This window comes from Macaca thibetana, chromosome 3, assembly GCF_024542745.1.
Source record: "Macaca thibetana thibetana isolate TM-01 chromosome 3, ASM2454274v1, whole genome shotgun sequence".
Classification (NCBI taxonomy): domain Eukaryota; kingdom Metazoa; phylum Chordata; class Mammalia; order Primates; family Cercopithecidae; genus Macaca; species Macaca thibetana.
Genome location: NC_065580.1, coordinates 146,462,073 through 146,483,143, shown reverse-complemented (window position 1 = coordinate 146,483,143; position 21,071 = coordinate 146,462,073). Strand labels below are relative to the sequence as shown.

Sequence of the window (21,071 nt, the reverse complement as noted above, 5' to 3'; positions counted from 1 at the left end):
GCCGTCTCTGTGGGGTCTGTGCGGGGACCAGGTGGCCGTCTCTGTTGGGATCTGTGCGGGGACCAGGTGGCCGTCTCTGTTGGGGTCTGTGCGGGGACCAGGTGGCCGTCTCTGTGGGGTCTGTGCGGGGACCAGGTGGCCATCTCTGTTGGGGTCTGTGCGGGGACCAGGTGGCCGTCTCTGTTGGGGTCTGTGCGGGGACCAGGTGGCCGTCTCTGTTGGGGTCTGTGCGGGGACCAGGTGGCCGTCTCTGTTGGGGTCTGTGCGGGGACCAGGTGGCCGTCTCTGTTGGGGTCTGTGCGGGGACCAGGTGGCCATCTCTGTTGGGCGGGATGGTGGTGCCATCCGCACGTGAAGAGGAGCCCCACATGGCTGGCAGAGCCCGACAGCCTGAGAATGCTTGGCCGGGCAGCGTGTGGGACTCGAGGATGGGAGCAGTGAGCAGTGAGAAGTTACTTCCGCAGCATCTGCACAGTGCGTGCCTTGGAAACTCTTTCCATTTCCCATTCGTGTCCTAGATAAACAGCATAGAAATCATACAAGGAAAGGTTTGGCAAGGAAAGCACCTCCCCCTGCCCCTTCACCTCTCCCCTCTCCCCTCCGCGTGCTCCTCTCTGTTCCTGTGATATGGATGCGTCTTTCTGACGTGGCCGAACACTTAGCATGGATTCAATTTATACATGGTCTTTTAATATCATCCTTAATTTAATTTTAAAAACAAAGCCTTTTCCTCCTCTTTTTAAAAGTAAAACACACCCATTATGAAAAATACAGAAAACATGGAAATGTTTAGAAAGAGAAATGTTAGCCGGACGTGGTGGTGGGCACCTGTAATCACAGCTACTCGGGAGGCTGAGGCAAGAGAATCGCCTGAACCTGGGAGGCGGAGGTTGCAATGAGCTGAGATCACACCACTGCCCTCCAGCCTGGGCAACAGAGCAAGACCTCATCTCAAAAAATAAATAAATAAAATGAGAAAGATAAATATTTGGTACATTTTCATATGCTTGTAACTTTTTTTCTTAGGTATTTTTAAAAGCATGGCTGGCCTCCTGGTTTTGCACGTAGTGTCATCACAGTAATTTGTGGAGTGAGTAACAACCAGGATCTCACAGTTCATTGATTCCTTTGCTGCTTTTGAGATAACCACAGGCTACCCTGTGAGGCAGCCCCTGTCGTTCTCAGGCATCTGCTCTTAGAGGCTGGGGCGTCACCCTCAGGCTCGGAAGCCTGTTCCACAGCCGGCAGTAGAACCAGGCCGGCACCCTGGGTCTCCTGACTAAAGCTGTTTCCGGGGCTGTTGTCTTCTTGGCGTTGGAAGGGGCATGTCACTTGGTCACCATATTGAAATTGCTGGTCACGGTATACGTTTGGTATTTTAAGCTGAAGTGAGATTTTGTTCCAGAGGTGCCCAGAGCCTGTGGTTTGTCCATGCTCCTACCCCGGCCCTTTTACCCAGGGTTGTAATGCGTCTTCCTTCATGACAACTGTTTTTCTTTTATAAAATTGCGATACATGTTAAGAAAATAGAGAGTGCAAAAGCCTAGGCTTCCTGTCTGTCCCTCTCTTCTGCTGTGATTATCTCCACTTCCTGACTCTTCAAAGGAAGCCTCTGAATTTATTGTTCTCCGTTAAGTGAACTAACCACATTTATTCAAGGAAGCTTATTTCATTATAACATTCACTCATGTTTATAAAGAATATTAGTCACTGGTAAGTGGACAGGGTGCTCCAGAAAGTTCTTCAGTTTTGGGTCTAAAGTACCAGAATGGACAGATGAGGGTGCATATTTGTATAGTCTTTTCAAAATTATTTTTGTAGTGGTATGAGCAGATTTCCCAGGATGGAGCATTCACAGCTGGGAAAACAGTTGTTGCTTTGAAGATGGTTTTCCCAGGCACCCGGCTCACGTCTCCTGCTGTCAGGCGCATAAACAGTGTCTAGTTTAAACTTGCTGCGCTCCTGGCAATTCCGAGTGGCACAGGGTGGCCTTTCCCCGTGAGCTGCGCAGGCCCCTCGGGAGCACAGTTGCACTGACCTGGAGAAAGCCTCCGCTTCGATTTGCCCGGCACCGCGGTGGTGACGTGCAGGCGTCAGGGTGTGCGAGCACCTTGGAGCCACCAGCCTGTCAGGTGTCTGAGTTTTCATCTGCTGCTCATAGATGACGTTAATGCATTAAAGATGGATCTTGCTGTTTCCCAGGCGGGAGTGCAGTCACTATTCACAGGCATGATCATAGCTCACTGCAGCCTCATACCCTCCCGCCTCAGCCTCCCGGGCCACTGCATGCATGGCGGATGATGCTTTTCAAGGCTGGTCAATGAAAGCCCCTGTTGAGGCCCTGGCCTCAGTGCTGACAGTTGGGGTTGGCCCTCTCCAGGGCCTTTATGGCCTGACAGAGCCCTGCCCATGGTTCAGGACTCAGCAGAGCTGCCACCTCAATCCAGGCACTTTGGTCCTGGGAGCCTGGCAGTGTGAGATGGTAATCAGATGGGGCCGAAACCTGTGGGTGCCACGGCAGAGCCTGGTGGGTGCCAGCACGGGGCTGGTGCTTGGGTGGCACCGAGACCCCAAAGCACAGAGCCTGGAGTATGGTGGAAACTTACCCCCTGGGCCAGGGCAGCGCTGCTATGGGCCGTTCAGGCCAGGGTTCCTTCCACCCTTCCTGCTCTCCCCTGCCCCACCGGGTGCTCTCCACACTGCCTGGTCCTTAGGAGCCCACCCCCAAGCTAGTTCCAGGTCGGGCGCCCTCGGCATGCCTGTGTCTCACTGTGAAGTGGGGACAACCGCAGACCCGTCTCAGGGGCCAGAGAGATGCCATGCGACAGTGCGCGGGAGACGGAGCACAGCCCTCTCCTGTGCAGAGTGAGGACTGTCACTGTTTGTTTTGTTTAAATTCTGTCATAAATGAAAGTGTGGTCTGAATTTCTGAAGTCGGGCTTTGTAGCAGGAAGTCTGACTTTGTTAGCAGTTTCATTGGCAAATATCTCCTGATACAGTTGAACTTGGTAAATGGAAATACAAATAAGGGCTAATTCGTGTGGTGACAGCCACCCCAGCCGCAGATATGCCAAGAGGACTTCATGTCTGTGGGGTATAAGGTCATTTAAGGGCCAATTTGTGCGGTGACGGCCTCCCCAGCCGCAGATATGCCAAAAGGACTGCGCGTTTGTGGGGTGTAAGGTCATTCTCATGACTGTTGTATGAATAGCTGATAGCTGGGGGTTTCCTTAAAGAAACTGAATGACTGTGCCTTCCCGCGCGAGGGTTTTTCTCCAGTAGCCACTTCCACTTTGACGCTTTCACCGGAGAATCTCAGCCCAGGGGATGAAGCTTTCGTCCTTGCCCAGCGTGGACACTTGTCTTTTACCACAGAGTCAGGCATGGAAGGAAGTTTAGTTTGGGTAGCATGTAAGCACCTTTCCCTGTGGCCTGTGGCATTCCGCACCGTTTATGTGTGAACTGGCCGCACCCGCGCCTCCCAGACGGGGCTGCCAGGGAGGAGGGCCCGGGAGACCCCGTCCAGACCCCAGCACGCATGCCACAGAGGTCTGCTGTCAGACATGTGGTGGGCTCCATGTCACAGGTGAGGGGTCAGGGTCTAGACAGAAGCAGGGTGTCTCTTCCTGCTCCCTGGTGTGCCCACCTCCCCGCACGATGTTTCTGTTCAAGCTGCTGCGGGGGGTGGGGCTTTTTCCTCCTGACTGTATTTTGCAGCAAGGAAGAGCTGCTGTCCTTTTTCTTACTGAGGCTCCCGGTTATGTGTCTGATGTCACTGACGCCATGCCTGCTTTCTTGCCCGTGTGCAACTTCCCAATCCCACCACACGTGCTCGCTTCCCAAGGGTGAGGTGGGCATTGTGCCTACGGGCGGCCCACCCTCAGGGAAGAATCACGGGAAGGGGCGCAGGATCGTGGTTCAGTGGGTCACCTGTTCTCCAGGTCGCCCGCTGGGGTCTCTTTCGAGTGCACCTTCCTTTCTCTCCTAAAGCTTTTTAATAAACATCCACTCCTGCCTAGAAAAAAAAAAAAGTTTTAAAAACAGGTGAATGGAAGGTGGGCATTGTTTGAAACACCCCTTTGGTTTTACTGAAGAAGCAAGACCGTTCCCTGGAGGTGACAGTGACCTGGTGTTGAGCTCCAGCGTGGCCGGAGCTGTGAGCTTCACAGTCGTGGGTGAGCGGAAGAACTCGATTGTGGCTGCAGACGCCGACTTTTCCCTTCTTCTCCCCCTCCTCTTCTTATTGTAAGACACACAGATCAACAGCGGCCCACAGCTTTAGTGGGACCGCGCTGTGGAGAAGGGAACTTCCGCTCGTGCTGGGCCCAGCTCCTCGCTTTTCTCTAGGGCCGTGTGCTGTGCGTGCAGCTCTGAATAACGCGGTTGACTTTGCTTGTGGGTGGACTTTGGATGGAGTTTGTGTTTTGCCATTTTTTGTGTGTGTTTTTCTTTTCTGACTGGTTGCACTTGGCACCGGGCTGTTGCCTGTAGCTCTGGATGGTCAACGTGAGTGGTGCACGTGCTCCAAAGCCAGGTCTGTGGCCAGGGGACACGCTGCCCAGTCCCGGTGGGGAGAGGGCTCTGCTGTGATGACGTCTGTGGGCAAGACCTTCTGCATTTCACACACTGCCAAGGCACTGCAGCTTCTTCCTGGCTTGGCCACTGCCTCTTGAACCAGAGAACAGGGTGAGGGCGACCCCTGCGAGCCAAGACTCAGGAGCGAACCTCGCTTTCTGGAGGCCAAGCAGGGCTTTGTGCTGTGCCCCCAACGTGCAGCTCCTTTCTTGTGATTGCCTGGGGCAGCTGACGTCTGCCCGGGTACCGATGCCGGGAGTTCAGGTGGCCATGGCTGTGCTGAGTGGCCCTTCAGCAGGTGTGCCGTGGACAGGGCCTGGTGCTGGGACTCTCCGGTGGACACGGGACGGTCCACCCCTCAAGGAACCCAGGCTGCCCCATGAAGGCTGATCCCGATGAGAATCAGACAGGAGGCTGAAGGTGGCGAGCTCTAGAGGTTGTCCAGGAACAGCCGCGGGAGGGGCAGGAGCAGGAAGGAAGGGGCTCTGTGTAAGGAGCCGCTCACTGTGTCCTGTTCAGAGGCTCAGTCGGCAGATGCTCGTGTTCCACAGAGCCAGCCCCTGGTCCGATGCTGCATGCAACTGCTTCGAGAGTAGCTGGGCCCCTTCCAGGACTCCCAGCAGCTGACTTCTGGCGGTAAGTTTCGGATGGAGTCCACCCCAGTACCCGGGCTCAGCAGCACCCCAGCTTCTGGGGCCTTTTGTTCTGTGCTCCTCTGGCTTTTTAACCCTTGTTCCCAGGCTCTGTCCTCCCCCCACTGGACAATGGCAGACCTCAGACAGACCAACTGCGGCAGCTGACGTTTCCCAGGAACACATCCTGGGCGTGTGCGGGAGCAGAGTCTGCTGAAGTGTGCGCGCGTACACGCCTGCTCTCGTGGTGCACGTGTCACCTCAGGGGCCGCCAGACACATGACACTGCCGGGCCCATGTGCCTGAAACGGGCGGTGTCCTTCCGAGAGGACCGTGAGCCTCCCTGACGGGCCATGCCTGGGGTAGAAGGGCCTTTGCAGACCCCACCTAGGCCAGGAGCAGGGACTGCCTGGCCCATCCCCCGCGCACTAGGCTCTGTGCCTGCATCTGGGGCCTCCCCTATCTCTGCCCCTCAGCCATTCCCGGGGTACTTGCTGATGGATCGTAGGCACAGCTGTCCTTTCGGGGTGTTGTCTGTGCCTGTGGGCGAGATGGATAAAGTGCTCAGAAAGGGGTTTTTACCATAAGAACCCACAGTGGAGTCTGGGAGCCCGGGAGGCAGAGGGGACAGTGAAGGGCTCTGGCCGGGGACGTTTCACAGACAGCCCCTCCCCCAGCCCCCCTTTGTTTCCGGTAGAGCTGGGTCAGCTGACTCCCCACCTGCCAGAGAGCCAGGAAGGCAGCCAGGAGCGAAGGTCTCCAGCCACGGCTTCTGGAGGGTGCACGGCCCAGGCTCCCCAGCTGACGCCTCTTAGCGAGGTGGAGGCTTTTCCTCCCCAGGCTCAGACAGAAGCTCTGGCCATGGAGATGGGCCGGGTGCCTCCGAACTCAGACCTGTCCCTGGTCTGTGCAGCCTGCGTGTGGCACCCACAGCTGTGGCTTTGCCTGCCTCTGGTGTCCACTCTGTCCCAGAGAATTGGTCACCAGCAAGAAGAGCAACAGCGGCCCGAACAGCGGCACCCAGCCTCTGTCGGCTCCAGTGGGCTGGCAGCAGCCTAAGGAGGCCTGAGAAGAGGCCCCGTGCCAGCACACGACACATGGCACTCCACTGGGGGCTCATACGGGGCCGGGTGCCGTGGTGGCCAGCTGGATGGGGGAACACACCTTGAAAAAGGCATGTGGCATGTACAGCATTTCCACTCAGCACCCTCCACCTGGCAACCTTCATTTAACCCAGAACATAGGCTCTCCCTCCCATTTGGCCTGCGGTGCACAGAACTGGGATGAGGGCTCAGATGTTCCTCTTAGATGAGAAATGTATTATCCAGTTGTCCATCCTCAGGTTCCATAGCTCGGATCGGAACTCCGAACCCACCCTCAGGTGCGTCTGCCGCACAGCGTCACTGGGGGTGTGCCGTGGCTGAGTTGCCGCTGTCAGGTGCCTCTGCCGCACCGTGGCCTGAATGATGTACCCTTGTCTTCTGGAGTTCTGAGCAAATCGCCCAGTGAAAAGTGTCTGCACATAGCACACAGCAGATGAGACAACCGCTTGTGTCCTCACATGGCCATATCTGTGCGCAGGTCAGGCGGCAACACCCGGGCAGCCTGACCTGGCCCTGGCAACCGAGCTCTGCGGGAGGCGGAGCTGGCATCTCCACCTTATGAGGCAGTCCAGAGTGACTCAGTCAATTCAGCTTTAATTTTGACTAACGTTCTTTTCCTCCATTTTTAATTTAAAAGCACATCCAAAGACACCCCAGATGATGAGTTTCCCACTGTGGAGAAGAAAATAAAGCTTGAGTTACCAGGCAGTGAGTGAGAAGAGAAAACTTTAATTAGAAGCTTTTCAATAAATGTTGGAGGATGGCATCTAGGATTCCAGATGGCAGAAACCCTTCTGCTCCTAGGAAATGTTTTGCGGCTGCTAACGAAGTGTGTGTGGAGGGCTGGGCTGGCGTCCCCGTGGCCCACCAGCATGGGGCGGCCGTTAGCCAGCACTGCCCAACGGTGGCCTGTGCTTCAGAGGGACAGAATTGGTCTGCAGAGGACAGCAAGCCTCCAAGAAGGGAAGGCCGGCTGCAGGAACACAACCTCGCACTTGAGTGGTTACTGTGGTCTCAACGGCAGCTTTACTGAGATGTAATTTACAAAGCAGAAATCCACCATTTTGAAGTGTGTACTAGTCACTGACTTGTGCAGCCATCGCCACAATCTAATTCTAGAACGTTTTCTTCACCCCCAAAGAAACCCCATGCGCGTCAGCAGTGGCTCCCCAGCCCCAACTTGTCCCAGTCCCGCAGCTACTTCCCAGCCTTCTGTCCTGTGGACCTGTCTGCCCTGCACGTTTCACGTCGGCGGATGCACTCAGTGGACATTGTGCTCGTGTCTGCTTTATCTCACTGAGCGTGGCGTTTCCACTCATGTCTGCTCCTTGTGTGTGCTTTATCTCACAGAGCGTAGTGTCTCTACTTGTGTCTGCTCTATCTCACTGAGCGTGGCTTCTCCCCTCGTGTCTACTTTATCTCCCTGACCGTGACTTTATCTCCCTGAGTGTGGCGTTTCCAGGTCCACCGTGCTGTAGCCTGGTCTGCACTTTGTTCCTTTTCATGGCAGAGTAATATTCTGCTGTTGGATCGACTGATTTTGTTTCTCCATCTGTCGGCTCATGGACATCTGGGCTGTTTCCACCTGTTGATTCTCGTGGACGGTGCTGCTGTGGACATTCACGAACAAATGCTTGCTTGGATGCATGTTTCCAGTTCTTTAAGGCTGATCCATAGGCTTGGAGTGGGTAACGTTTGTCGTGTGCGTTTGCTGTGCACCCACCCCACCTGTTGTGTGCATCCTGCCCCCACGGAGACTCTTGGGGGTGACTCGCGCAGTCCTATCCCCTCCCTCCACACACTCCAATGTGGGCTTCCTAAGAAGCATGGTTGCCAGTCTCGGGAAATTGGTCATTGAGGCAGCACTTTTATCTCCCAGGGTATTCCACTCTTGTCGACTGACCCTGTAAAATCCTTCACGACACATTTTTCCTTCTGGTAGGGCACCCTGTCTAGGATCCATATTGCATTGAACTGTTACATCTCCTTCCCTCTTTCTGAGTTTGGGACGGTTGCTTTGCCTTTGTCTTTTATCACATGGGCATTTTTGATGCATGCTGGTTCCCCATCCTCATTTCCTGTTTATCTCACATTCCCTCCCAATTAGACTCAGGCTGTGCATTCCTAGATTACAGCACGAGATGCACCCTTCTCAGGGTGTTGCATCTGGACCGGCCTCCTTGTTGGCGCTGCCCATGTGATCACCCAGCGAGGGGCTGTCCCGTCTGTGCTATGTGGTGACTTTTCCCCAAGCACTAATGAGCCGTCCATGGGGGACAGGTAGGCTCTGCAGTCCCCTGCACCTCACCGTCCCCCGAGATTTGCCCTCCATTTGTGGCTCTTACCTGCCCCCGTCTCCCTCTCTAAGCCACAGAGTGATGCTTTTCCAACCACTTTACCAGCCAGCGCTTTATTAGAAGTGAGACTCTTTCCATTCATGGATTCATTCGTTTTATTTAAATTATATTAGGTCTGTTTATTGTTGGAGTGGACTTGCGGACTCCTGTTTTTCATGGCCTATCACAGTTGTCTCTTCTTATTCATCATACTGCTCACGCTGTCCCAGGTTTGGTGAGGACATCCTGTGTCCTTTGGGTGTCACCTGACGTGCTCTTGGATCCTTTCTTGCCTCCGTCAGAATCACCTGTCTCAGGCTCATCTTGTCTCTCCCTGCCCTGGCCCAAATCAGCCATTTCTCCTGGAGCCCTGGGCCCTTCTGGAGGGTGGCAGTGTTTGGGGCCAGGCCTGGTGCAGGAGGGCTGCAGAGATGGAGCTTGGAACATGTGAGCGTGTGTCTGTGTGTGTTCAGACACATGTACACACTGTAGACACGTACTCACAAGCACGCTCAGGATGTGCACACACAGACGTGTGCGTGTACTTGCATAGTCTGTGTGCTTCTTCTTACTTTAAATGTCTAGGTTAAGCCTTGTCCTCAGCCCTGGCCCGTTCCCATGGACTCCTCTCACCTGCTCTGTCTCCCGCCTCTGCCGGGAGAGCCCCAGCTTCAGGAGCCTCCTCACATTGCCTCATTGCCCAGTTTGCGGGGCGTCTAGGATGGCTTAGGAACGGCTTCCCACCCCGCCACAGAAACACCCTCTGAAGAAGGTTTCTTTGTCGTTCTCTCCCCCGCTCCGCCCCCCCAAGACTTCAGGTAATGGGCGCAGGAGCATTAGTGAGCCCACCGCTGCCGCTTCTCACTCAGTGGGAGGTGCGGGGCCTGGGAAGGGCGGGTAGGCCGTGTCACTCTCGTGAGGTCAAGAGTCAATTGTTAGGCACAGAGAACGATGAGGTCATGTTCAATGCTAACGCGGGGGTTTTTCCTATGCTTGCAGCTACGTACTTTTGAGCTCTTTATGGAGTTTAAAAAGCACTTATGTATAAGAGAGTTGGGTTACCAGGAAACAATAGAGCAGTTAAGACGCCTTGATTTTATCTCACCATTCGCCTGCCAAAAATAATTACATTTGCCCTGGCTCCCAGGCAAGCGCTGGAGAAGGGCGTGTGTGGCTGGGCCAGAGGCACCCACTGAGTCCCTGCCCGGCCTGTGGGTCTCTGTCCTACAGCTCTCAGCTCTGGGTTATCAAGGTTAGGGACTGCAGGGCCCAGGGTCCAAGGCTGGCTCTACTGTGCGGGGACCTCAGTGTTGGACCTGCCCTTACCACAGCCCCGTGGCTTGGCTGCTGGGTGCCTGTCACGCCTGTGACTGTCCCCAGAGCAGTGCCGCCGCCAGCTTCACAGGTTGAGAGTCTGCTTCTGGCAGCTAGATGACAGCGTGTCAGCTCTGTCCACCCAGAGCCTTGGACAAGTCCCCGGAAGAGACCTGGTGGAGAGGAGTGGCGTAGCAGGGCGGCCTGACACTTCCACGCACTCACAGTGGTGTCTGGTGAGGGCAGGAAGGAGCAGGGCCCCTGCTGTGTCTGCGGCAGGGAGGGAAGGATGCCACAGAGTCAGCACTGTCCCCTGTGGTGGGTTGACGTGGAGGAAAGAGTTGAGCCCCGTCCCTAATATATGCCTGGGGCTCTGTTCAGATGCAGTTCCCTCCCAGATTGCCTTAGGGGAGCCCTCCCAGCTGCCATCCCTGCACTTCCTGCACAGCGGGCTTTAGAGGAGGATGGGCTGGTGACCTTGGGTGACCCCTCAATGCCCATGGCCCCCAGCTCTGTATGATTTCTTCATGGCATGGTTTTGCCAGTTAGACGCCAGGGGTTGCCGAGTGCTACAGAGGGGGCAGGACCGTGGGCTTCGAGCCAGGGGAGCGTGGCTGAATTCCCGGCTGTGTCACCCACCATTTAAGGCTTTGAGCAGTGACTGACCCTTCTAGCGCCTCCTTGGCGTGGCAGGGACAGTGCCCATCCTGCGGGGCTGCTGTGAGGGGCAGGGACCAGAGCACGTTCCGTGTGGGTCTCCCCACATCAGCTCGTCAGAGCTGGAGGTCAGAAATGCCGGGTCTCTAGTGTGCGTATTTTAAAGCGTCTGCCCTTGGCCCTGTTGAAGCTGTGTGAACAGGACTGTGTGTGGGGAATGCCTGATATGGGGAGTCCACCCCACCTGCTTTCTGGGACTTGGATGGTTTTTCCCCATCAGCAACACTGAAGTCAAAAGGGGCTTCGTTGAAGCATGCGTCTTGTAAAGACAGCGCCCGGGTGTCGGGGGGTTTTGGGGGCTGCTGCCTGGCTGTCCTGAGCATTGAGTGGGGGCATCCCTGGGGAGGAGGGCAAGCCCCGTCCCTGGGGCCTGGAAGGAGCTCCCGAGCACGGCTGTCAGTGTGACGGCTGTAGGCGCTCCTGAGCACGGCTGTCAGTGTGATGGCTGTGTCCTTTTAGCTGGGGTGACTTGCAGGCTCTGGAGGGGCGGGGGGGGGGTGCGCCAGGCCTGAGTCGTGGCCGAAGCCACGCACAGTGTTCTGTAGGACTGTGCCACGCGTGAGCCTGGCTTCTGGGTTGGCCACCCCACAGCAATCTCCAGTTCCATGAGACCTGCTGGTGCGTGGGAGCTGCCTTGTTCCCAGGCTTCCCGGCGGGGCATTTATGGGGAAAGCAACCCTAATGGAAGTGGGCACAGAGGCTGCTCCTATAGGCCACGGTCTGGGCCAAGCACTGTTCTCCTGAGGAGCCCGGCACCATGGTGCTGGGGTTATGGAGAATACAGGCCCCACCTACCTGAGAGACCCAGGCTGCGCACAGCCACCGACACAGCCTCGTGTCCCACAGACGGGAGGGGAGGGAGTTTCCTGGGTTCACTGTGGCTGCGTTCAGTCTTTGTTGTGCCGCATCCGTTTACCACCTGCTCTTTTGCAGATGTTTTCTTTAATTGGCCTTTTCCTTTCATATGTTTGCAAATCAAACTTTATGTTACCACAAATAAAAAACAGTATCACAGCTTTAAACAGAACAGAATCGCAAACACAAGAAAAGTGAAGGGGTAGTGCAGGCAGCTCGTTCCCTTCGCCCATGCATCCTGGCTCCCTGCATGGGTTTCTGTGAAGAGGGGGGCCGCAGGCACTGGTGCAGGTGCACCTTGGTAACATCAGGGACAGCTGCTGCCAGGTGGGCGAGGTGGGAGGGAGGGGAGCAACGCCAGCATCCGGCCCCGGCGGTGGAAGGAGCAGGAACCTTCCCGCCTGGGTGCCGCAGAGTGCTTGGGCCTCGCACGTGGCCAAGAGCCTGCTAGAAAGGCAGCTTAGTAGGTTGCACAGGCTACTGGACAAGGCTGAGCCCTGCCTCCTACATTCACGGGAAGCTCGTCATGGCGCCCAAGCATGACACGGAAGTACCCCCACAGCATTTTGGACAGCCTGGAAATGCCAGGGTAGGTCCGGCTGGCCGGACTCAGAGGCTGGCCCTGTGAGACTTTTCGGGGTGGCAGGGGAGGGCTGTGTTTTCTGTGAGCGGGGAGGGATTCTCCTGAGAGCCTCATGCCCACCCCACATCTCACCCCACTTGGTAGACCCCCAAGACAGAGCCTCTGGAAGGATCTGCACATGACTGTTTTATTGACAAAGGCTGAACATTGCCAGCCTCGTCAGCTTTTCTTACATTTTATGGGAAGGTTTTTATATCATCACCGCAGTTGTCCCCAGCTGTTATTTCTGTAGAAGCAAATTCGTCAGCCACACGTGCTGGAGTATTTCATTGTCCTGGCACCCAACTAGCCCACATGGCAGCTCGCACAGTCCCAGTCCACGAGTGCAATTGCCATGACGATGTCAACAAGCAGTGACTGAACCGCCTCAGAGCAGGCGGCAGACGCACGGCAGAGGGCCCTTCCCGCTGCCCCGGGCCGGGCGCTCCGCAGAGGGCCCTTCCCGCTGCCACGGGCCGGGCGCTCCGCGGAGGGCCCTTCCTGCTGCCCCGGCCGGGCGTTCCGCGGAGGGCCCTTCCTGCTGCTCTGGGCCGAGGACCTCGCAGGCCTGGCGAGGCTGCACAGCGCCATTGCTGCCGTCCTGGAAGATGGAGGGTGCTCAGGCATGCACCAGAGCGTGTGTTTTCCTTTTCCTCTTTAACTCGGCAGTGCGCCAGCTAGCTCACACCTTGTGCGTTCCAGACCATGGGTGCAGAGGACACACCGCAGCATCCAGCTGAGACCCACTAGCGTCTTGGGTCTCCAGCATTAGTTCCCCCACAGTGGCAGACTTGCTTTAGGGTATGTGTAACTGAGTTGCGTCACCGCAGTGGCCTCTCTGTGTGACGTTCGTGGTCGCGAACCATGGGAAGCGTTTCCCATGGCGCCAGGCAGGGTGTATGGGGAGGACCACAGCGACAGGCTGGTCAGAGCTGACCTTTGGACCCTGCGGGGCGAGCGTTTTGGGATTGTAGTAATTCTGTGTATGGAGTGAGGAGTGCAGGGTCAAGGAGGACCAGTCGTGAGGTTTCCTTAGCAGCCCCAGGGTGACCAGGCAAGTGTGACTCTCGCGAGGCCCCGAGGAGCCGGAGCCACGTCTGACAGCGGTCTAGAGACATGACATGGCCGTGCCTTGTGTCCACCCAGGTGCGTGCAGCTCCCGAGTCACACGCCGGCGGGGCCTGTGCGGCCGAGGCCGTCTACACGGCACTGCTGAACCTCACGTCCGACTGCTCGGTGCTGTCTGGAATGACAGCCTTCAGGGCGGCGTGGCAGAAGCGGTTCAGGGCCGGCAGGTTTGTTTTCTGCTCAATGTACAGCCTCAGCTTTTCCCGGAAGGTCTCCCCGAGAAAGCTGTAGATGAGGGGGTTGAGGCAGCTGTTGGAGAAGGCCGCGAGGTTGACAATGTGGCCGGTGAGCGGGTGGGCGTGGCGGAAAGACTGCTTGCAGGGAGCAGCCCCGGGCTGCGTCCGCTGCAGGAGGTGCACGCTGATGAAGACGTTCTCCGGCAGCCAGCAGACGAAGAAGACCAGCACCACCGCGAGGATCATGCGGAGTGCCTTCTGCCGCCGGGGCCGCAGACCGCGGTGCCGGTGTGCCCTGACCAGCACCCGGACAATGAGGGAGTAGCACAGGCCGATGATGGCGAAGGGCACAATGAAGCCCAGCGTGACCTCCAGCCACTGCACCTCCCGGACGTCTGCGAAGCAGAAGCAGGCCTCGTCGGTGTGCTGCAGATGCACGGCGGTGAAGGGCACCAGCGTGGCAGACACAGATGCCATCCAGATGAGGCCGCAGCTCAGCCGGGCGTGGTGCTTGGTGCGGAACAGGCTGCAGCGCATGGCCCTGGCCAGGGCGATGTAGCGGTCGAAGCTCATCCAGGTGAGGAAGAAGACGCTGCTATACATGTTGACCTGCAGGAACAGCGACATGAAGGTGCACAGCACGGCGATGTCGTAGTACTGCTCGTGCAGGTTGAACACCTCAATGAGGGAGTCGGCCACCAGGATGAGGTCCGCCACCGCCAGGTTGATGAAGTACAGGTCGGGGATGGTCATCTTCTCCCGGAAGCTGATGTTCACCACCAGGATCAGGATGTTGCCCACAAAGCCGATGGGGAAGAGGAAGATGGTGTAGAGGCACGAGAGGAACAGGCCGATCACGTACTGCTGGTGCTCTGAGAGCTCGCCCGTCCCGTTTGCCAGGGAAGCGCCCAGGAGCGGGTGGGACAGGTTGAGCTCGGGGGAGGTGGTGTTGGGGGCTGCAGGCTGCATGGTGCCCGGGTACATCTCCAGGCCCATGCCCCGGGCTTGGGAAGTCACTTCCATGTCTCTGCACCGTGCAGCTTTCAAGATTTGCCAAAAGGCTCCCAGAGCTCTGTTTTAAACAGCGAATCCATCTTTAGAAAGAAGCGTGATTCTCCCTGAAGTGAGCCCAGCATTTGTTAGACAGGAAACTCCCGAGGAGCACCTGTGGTGGTTTGGGTTGGGTTTGTGAACTGCAGAGAGTGGGAGGAACAGATGCTCCGCACGCTGGCATGGCACGTCTGTGGAGGCCAGGGTCCTCCGCTTGCTCGTCCGGCGGGCGTCCCTGCAGGTGTCAGCTGCCGTGCACTGTCCTGCGTGGAGACGCTCACTCTCTGGGTACCTGGAGAAGCAACAGGACAGGATGAAGCTTCATCAAGTGGCCCCAGCTTTGGGATAAGGCCCGCCGCCCCTGACTGGGTGTCTGTAGAGTCTGGGTGTGTCACTGGGGAGGCCAGAACCTCAGCTTTATGGGCTCAGGAGGTGGCTGTGGTTGAGCTGAGGTGGAAGAGTCACCTGTGGGGAGTACACGGCCTTCTTTCCTGCAGGCCCCACGGCCACTCGGCTGCAGCTGGAGGTTGGACGTGGAGAACCCCCACAGGCAGGGTGTTCTCTCCCTTTATAGCCACAGAGCAGGCCTAGGAAGCAGCAGGGGTGTGGGCTTGGCCACCCCAGAAAATGGCGTTTGTGAGGAGACGGGAAAATGCATTTCAGCCGCTGATGCAGAAGTAAAACAGGAAGGGAGAGCCCAGTGTCTCTGAAAGACAGGGCGTCCGGAGAACTGGACATTGGAGCAGAATCATCTCTTACAATAAAATAGATCACAGACGTTCAGGGGTTTCCTCATGCTAGTTCTATGTTTAGGTACCAAAAATGAAACTTATTTTTGTAATATAGAGTGAAAGAGGTCATTGTTTTGGGAAATAATATTTTAAGTTTTTATTCCATGTTTTAGTAAATTATTGTAAAACCTAATATATGTTTGCAATGCTGTTTATAACCTAGGAAGAAACTAAGGAGAGAGTCCCTCCTGAGCTTGGCTTCTGCAGGGAGGGAGGAGTGGGCCGTCTGTCCATGGCGGTGCTCTCGCCCTGTTGCGAGTGGGGAGGGTCCTGTCACCCGCCCCGTGTCACCCCGGCCCTGTCACCAGTGGGGAGGGTCCCATAACCCACCCCGTGTCACCCTGGCCCTGCCGTGAGTGGGGAGGGTCCTGTCACCTGCCCCGTGTCACTCTGGCCCTGCTGCCAGTGGGGAGGGTCCCGTCACCTGCCCCGTGTCACTGTGCTCCCGAAAGTTCTCTCTGCAGCAGGCCACGGTCTTAGCCTGCAGACACTGGCGGTCTCTGGGGACCTGGGGGCTGTCACAGCTAGGGGGGTGCTGGTGGGGCCAGGGCTGCCGCCCAGCTCCCTACAGTGCCTAGGACAGGTGCCCAAGCCCAGCAGAGAATTACCCAGCCCAGATGGCGCTGGTGCCCTGGAGTAAACTAACACTTCAAAATGGGTTTGAGTTGTTTTTCCTTTGGGAGTTTTCATTTCAGCCTTTGAAATCATTAGGAGTTATTGTTTTGAATGTGTTGTGTTTTTTTTTTGTCACCCAGGCTGGAGTGCAGTGGCACAATCTCAGCTCACTGCAACCGTTGCCTCCGGGGTTAGAGTGATTCTCCTTCCTCAGCCTCCCGAGTATCTGGGATTACAGGTGTGCACCACCACACGTGGCTAATGTTTTATATTTTTAGTAGAGACGGGGTTTCACCATGTTGGCTAGGCCTGTCTCAAACTTCTGACCTCTAGTGATCCGCCCACCTTGGCCTCCTACGGTACTGGGATTACAGGTGTGAGCCACCATGCCCGGCCGGGGCTTGTTGTTTTGAAGTGCTACAAAACCAGACTAGTGATTTATTGACCTATCGCTTGAAAATACTTCTTTTAAAAAAAAAAAAAAAAAAAAGGCTGGCCTGTAATCCCCGCACTTTGGGAAGATGAGGTGGGAGGATTGCTCAAGTCCAGGAGTTCGAGACCAGCCTGGGCAACTTGGCGAAACCCTGTCTCTACTAAAAAAGTACAAAAAAAGTAGCTGGGCATAGTGGTGTGCGCCTGTAGTCCCAGCTACTCGGGAGGCTGAGGTGGGAGGATCGCCTGAGCCCGGCAGGTAGAGGCTGCAGTGAGCCGAGATCACACCACTGCACTCTAGCCTGAGCAACTGGAGTGAGACCCCATCTCAAAAAAAGGCGGGTAGGGGAAGACAAGATGAATCACTGCCTCAGTGTCACTTATTCTAAAAGTACTCAATCACCTTCACTTAGCTGGGGCTGATGAATTTGATTTTAGTATTTTGCACTCTTGATTCCTCTTTAGTATGATAATACCATCGAGCAGCATAAACGCCTCTGCTCTCAGGCTCTCTAGGGAAAGTTGAAAGACTTCGCATTCAGCCTCTATATTTAATTTCTTTAAAACGGCACAGAGGACTTCTTTTGCTCTTTAAATGTAGAAATTCTGGAAGGTATTAGACTGCAGCGTGGCAGGAAGCTTAAAGGTGGACAGAACCCTTAACTTAGGTTTGTTTTCTTTACTTATTTTGTTAAATGAACTCCGAGGGAAAAATAGTTTAAAACCAAGTCATTCATTTCTTTCCCACGTAAATCGAGTCGTTTAATCCTTGGCAGACACCAAGAAGATATGGGACCTGGTGTCTGATGTGTCCTAGTGTCGATGTGGTCCTGGGCGAGAGGAACCGAGTGTGCCGTTCACCACTGGCCCTGTGTCCTCCCTGGAGGTGTCCGTGGAGTTATAAACAGCGTGATACCTCATTTCAGATTTCCTCTGCTTGTCATAGAGAAATAAAGCCACACTTTAGTCAGCTGTTAAGTCTGCATCTGTCAAAAGGCGTGTGGCCCTCCCAGGACTTCAGGGTTGGTGAGAGTGACCGGGGCGCCGCAGGGCAGGGCAGAGCGGGCACCCTCATTTTCTTGAAGTGAGACACGTTCTTGCTGGGACAGAACATGATGGAATACTGGGTCCTACTTTCAGCATGTGTTAGAAAGGCCATCCAGGCAAAGCCCCTGCTGCGGTCATGCTGAGACCACCAGAGCTCCGTGGGAGAGGGGTCTGTAAAGCCCCCTGCTGTTGTGGTCACGCTGAGACCACCAGAGCTCCGTGGGAGAGGGGTCTGTAAAGCCCCCTGCTGTTGAGGTCACGCTGAGACCACCGGAGCTCCGTGGGAGAGGGGTCTGTGCCTTGAGTTTGGGAAGCTGGGTGCTGCTCTCACCAGGGGGTGAGGTGTCTGCATGTCTGCGTCCAGCTGTTCCCATAACAGGACAGCGGCCTGGGTGGCACCACCCCCACGCGCCCCTAGTGAGTGGTATGGCACCGCCAGGCCGAGGCTGAGTCCTACCTGGGTTGCAGCCCCTTCTGTGGTCCTGGAAGCCTCCCTGGTCAGGCCCATCAGGCTGGAGGTGCACTTGGAACCCAGCTGCAGGAGGTGTACCTCTGCTGGACCTGCCGAATGCCTGAGCAGGGCTGGAGAGAGGAAGAGACCCGCCCTGGGAGCCCGCGAGGGAAGGTTCCCGGCTGGCCCGCGGGTGCGTCCTCCATCTGAGCCTGCCGGCGGGTGCGTCCTCCGTCTGAGCCAGTGAGTCTGCCCCTTGGCACAGGGCTTTATAGGCCCCCTCCGCCTGCTCCTCTCTGGCTGGGCTCTGGGCGGCCTCCTCCGAAAGCTAGCGTTAACCATTTTTTTGCTGGCCTTTTTTCTCCCACACTTTGGCAATCAGCTCAGTTCCACTAGACTTATTTTTATGGAAGTTTAACTGCTTTTCTTCACCCACAGATACAAACCTTTCTTTAAGTTTGAAGGCGTCATTCTAGCTATTGTGTATCTTTTAGGTAATAACCTGTCATCCTGGGTTGAAGCAAGCAATATTCTTGTTTTTGCAGCTGACCTGCGTTAAACACTAAATTTCGTAATTGACTTAGTAGCACGTGCATGATACATAAAGAATTTAACTTAGGAATTTCACAGACATTTGCAGAGAGAAATGTAATCCCAAGAAATAGCAGGCATTTCTGACAAGTAACTTAGGAATCTGAGTACTGGTTGAGCATCTGGAAATCTGAAGTCCAGAGTGCCCCACAGTCCAACACTGTTGGAGCCTCGCGACTCAAGTGGAAAATTCCACACCTGACCTCGTGTGGCGGGCTGCAGTCCCAGGCACAGTTCAAAGTTTGTTTTAGGCCAGGCGTGGTGGCTCACGCCTGTAATCCCAGCACTTTGGGAGGCTGAGGCGGGCGGATCACAAGGTCAGGAGATCGAGACCACGGTGAAACCCCGTCTCTACTAAAAATACAAAAAAATTAGCCGGGCGCGGTTGTGGGCGCCTGTAGTCCCAGCTACTCGGGAGGCTGAGGCAGGAGAATGGCGTGAACCCGGGAGGCGGAGCTTGCAGTGAGCCGAGATCGCGCCACTGCACTCCAGCCTGGGCGACAAAGCCAGACTCCGTCTCAAAAAAAAAAAAAAAAAAAAAAAGTTTGTTTTATACATGAAATTATTAAAAGTGTTGTATAAAGTTACTTTCAGGCAGTGTGTGTAAGGTGTGTATGAAACACAAATGAATTTTGTATTTAGCTTTCTCATTCTGTAGCTGCAGGTATTCCAAAATCTGCAGAAATCTGAACTCCGAACTCCTCTGGTCCCAAGCGTTCAGATGAGGGACCCTCAGCCCGTAGTTTTCTCTGAGTGTTGGCGGCGCCTCAGGTCCCGCCTCCCGCGCTCGCTGCAGAGGCGTCGGAACTTACCTGCGGGCCAGGTGTTGGTGGCCTCTTGCCCAGCAGGCCGCCTCCGTTGCCCGTGGTTGCGGATTTCACAGCCTCCACGGCCTCATGCGGGCGAAGAATAAACCTCCCTCCGCGGACTCCCGGGGCCTCCGAACCGCCTCGTAAGGGGCGGCCGCCTCCGAGTGCGCCACCTGCTGGCCATTCGAATTTCAGCCGCCGCTTTGGGAACCCTGGGCTGCCCCGTGAGAGCAGAGTGAGAGCAGAGCCAGGCTCCCCAACCCCGGCATGGGCTGCCCAGGCTGAGGGGGTCCTCAGGCACTGCCAGCCCCAGCTGTCCAGGCTGAGGGGTGAGTCTTTCTCCGAACGGAACTTCAGCGAATCTCACTCCTACTTCTGGGTGTCGTTTTCCCTCTGTAATATTAGTTTCCAAGCGGTGAGATTGGATCCTTTGTCCGCTGAGTATGAGTAATGCGGCTGCTGCAGCCTGAGGCGCGGTTCAGAGGCCTGCGTGGGACCCCCACCCCCACCCCCGCCGGGAGAGCTGGTGCAGGCAGAGGAGTGGGGTGCTGGGCCTCCAGGTGCGCTCGGCCCCTCAGGGCCTGCTGCCCCGCAGGAGAGCTGGAGCAGGTACAGGAGTGGGGTGCTGGGCCTCCAGGTGCGCTCCGCCCCTCGGGGCCTGTTTCCCCGCAGGAGAGCTGGAGCAGGTGCAGGAGTGGGGTGCTGGGCCTCCAGGTGCGCTCGGCCCTTCGGGGCCTGCTCCCCCGCAGGAGAGCTGGTGCAGGTGCAGGAGTGGGGTGCTGGGCCTCCAGGTGCACTCGGCCCCTTGGGGCCTGCCAGGGAGTCAGCTGCTTGGTGGTGTTTCGTTAGGAGCCTGTTGCAGAGGCGCCTCAAGGCATCTGTGCAATAGCAATTTAAAATCTTACAGATGTGTATTTTAGAAAACACACACACACATTTTCTAAACAGAATGCTGTGTTAAATTTCTAATGGAAAAATACTAAGTGGGGTTTTCTTCCAGCAGTAGAAAGTTGACAACTCTAATATGTACCTTTTTATATTTGAATGATAAAGAGCTGATTTGCTCTTAGACATTTTTTTTGATCAGTTGTGAAGTTGAGATGATTTCAGCATTAAAAATGCCCGAGACACCATTTTAAAAGATGTGAGTCATGAGAAAGTACAGAAAAAAATAAATAAAATAAAAATCCAAACCTTGAAATAGCCGAGACATGTCACTTAAAAATAGCTATGCCCTGCTAGTACAAACCCATGGCTTCTGGTCTCTCTGCCTGTCCCAGCAGCTGAGGAAGAGCTCAGCTCCCAAGCTCTCCACTCACGTGCCCTGGGTAGGGAGCCTGCCCTGGACGGGCGAGTGGCTGATACACCTAGATTTCCTGCTTGCAACATAGAATTAGCCGGATCGGGGCTCTGGGTCTCGGAACCCAGCCTTCTCCTGTAAGCACTGGGTGGGTGAGTAACTTGTCAGCTACCACACAACTGCGGGTGTGAGGGACAGGGCCCAGCTGCAGGAACTTCAGTCCCCAAGACCTACTTAATACTTGCATGGGTGACGGGATGGGAGGAATCTCGTGGACTGTTTGTAAGGCGTAAAGACCTTTCACCAATTTTTAAATCTGTTTTTTTTTTTTTTTTTTTTTTGAGACAGGGTTTTGCTCTGTTGCCCAGGCCAGCATGCAGTGGCCTGATCTCAGCTCACTGCAGCCTCCCATCTCCCAGGCTCAAGCCATCCTCCCACCTCGGCCCCTGAGGCTGGGACTACAGATGTGAGCTGCTAATTTTTTTTTTTTTTTTTTGTAGAGAGAAGGTCTCACTGTATTGCCAAGG

At 55.7% G+C, this 21,071-nt stretch overlaps 1 protein-coding gene and 1 pseudogene across 2 annotated transcripts; both read right to left on the bottom strand.

Annotated features, from left to right (window-relative positions):
- Nucleotides 1-12,281: 12,281 nt before the first annotated feature.
- LOC126950945 (uncharacterized) lies at nucleotides 12,282-13,272 on the bottom strand (annotated as a pseudogene).
- A 77-nt stretch (nucleotides 13,273-13,349) lies between these two features.
- GPER1 (G protein-coupled estrogen receptor 1) lies at nucleotides 13,350-19,381 on the bottom strand. 2 transcript variants are annotated; one of them, XM_050784260.1, is made up of 2 exons: nucleotides 19,248-19,381; nucleotides 13,350-14,800 (listed from the first exon to the last, which is right to left on the bottom strand). In XM_050784260.1, the coding sequence occupies exon 2, from the start codon at nucleotides 14,479-14,481 to the stop codon at nucleotides 13,354-13,356; it is 1,128 nt and encodes a 375-aa protein (XP_050640217.1). In that variant the 5' UTR covers nucleotides 14,482-14,800; nucleotides 19,248-19,381; the 3' UTR covers nucleotides 13,350-13,353. The 2 variants fall into 2 exon arrangements, with proteins under 2 accessions (XP_050640217.1, XP_050640216.1); XM_050784259.1 differs by lacking the exon at nucleotides 19,248-19,381 and adding an exon at nucleotides 17,851-18,081.
- Nucleotides 19,382-21,071: the final 1,690 nt, after the last annotated feature.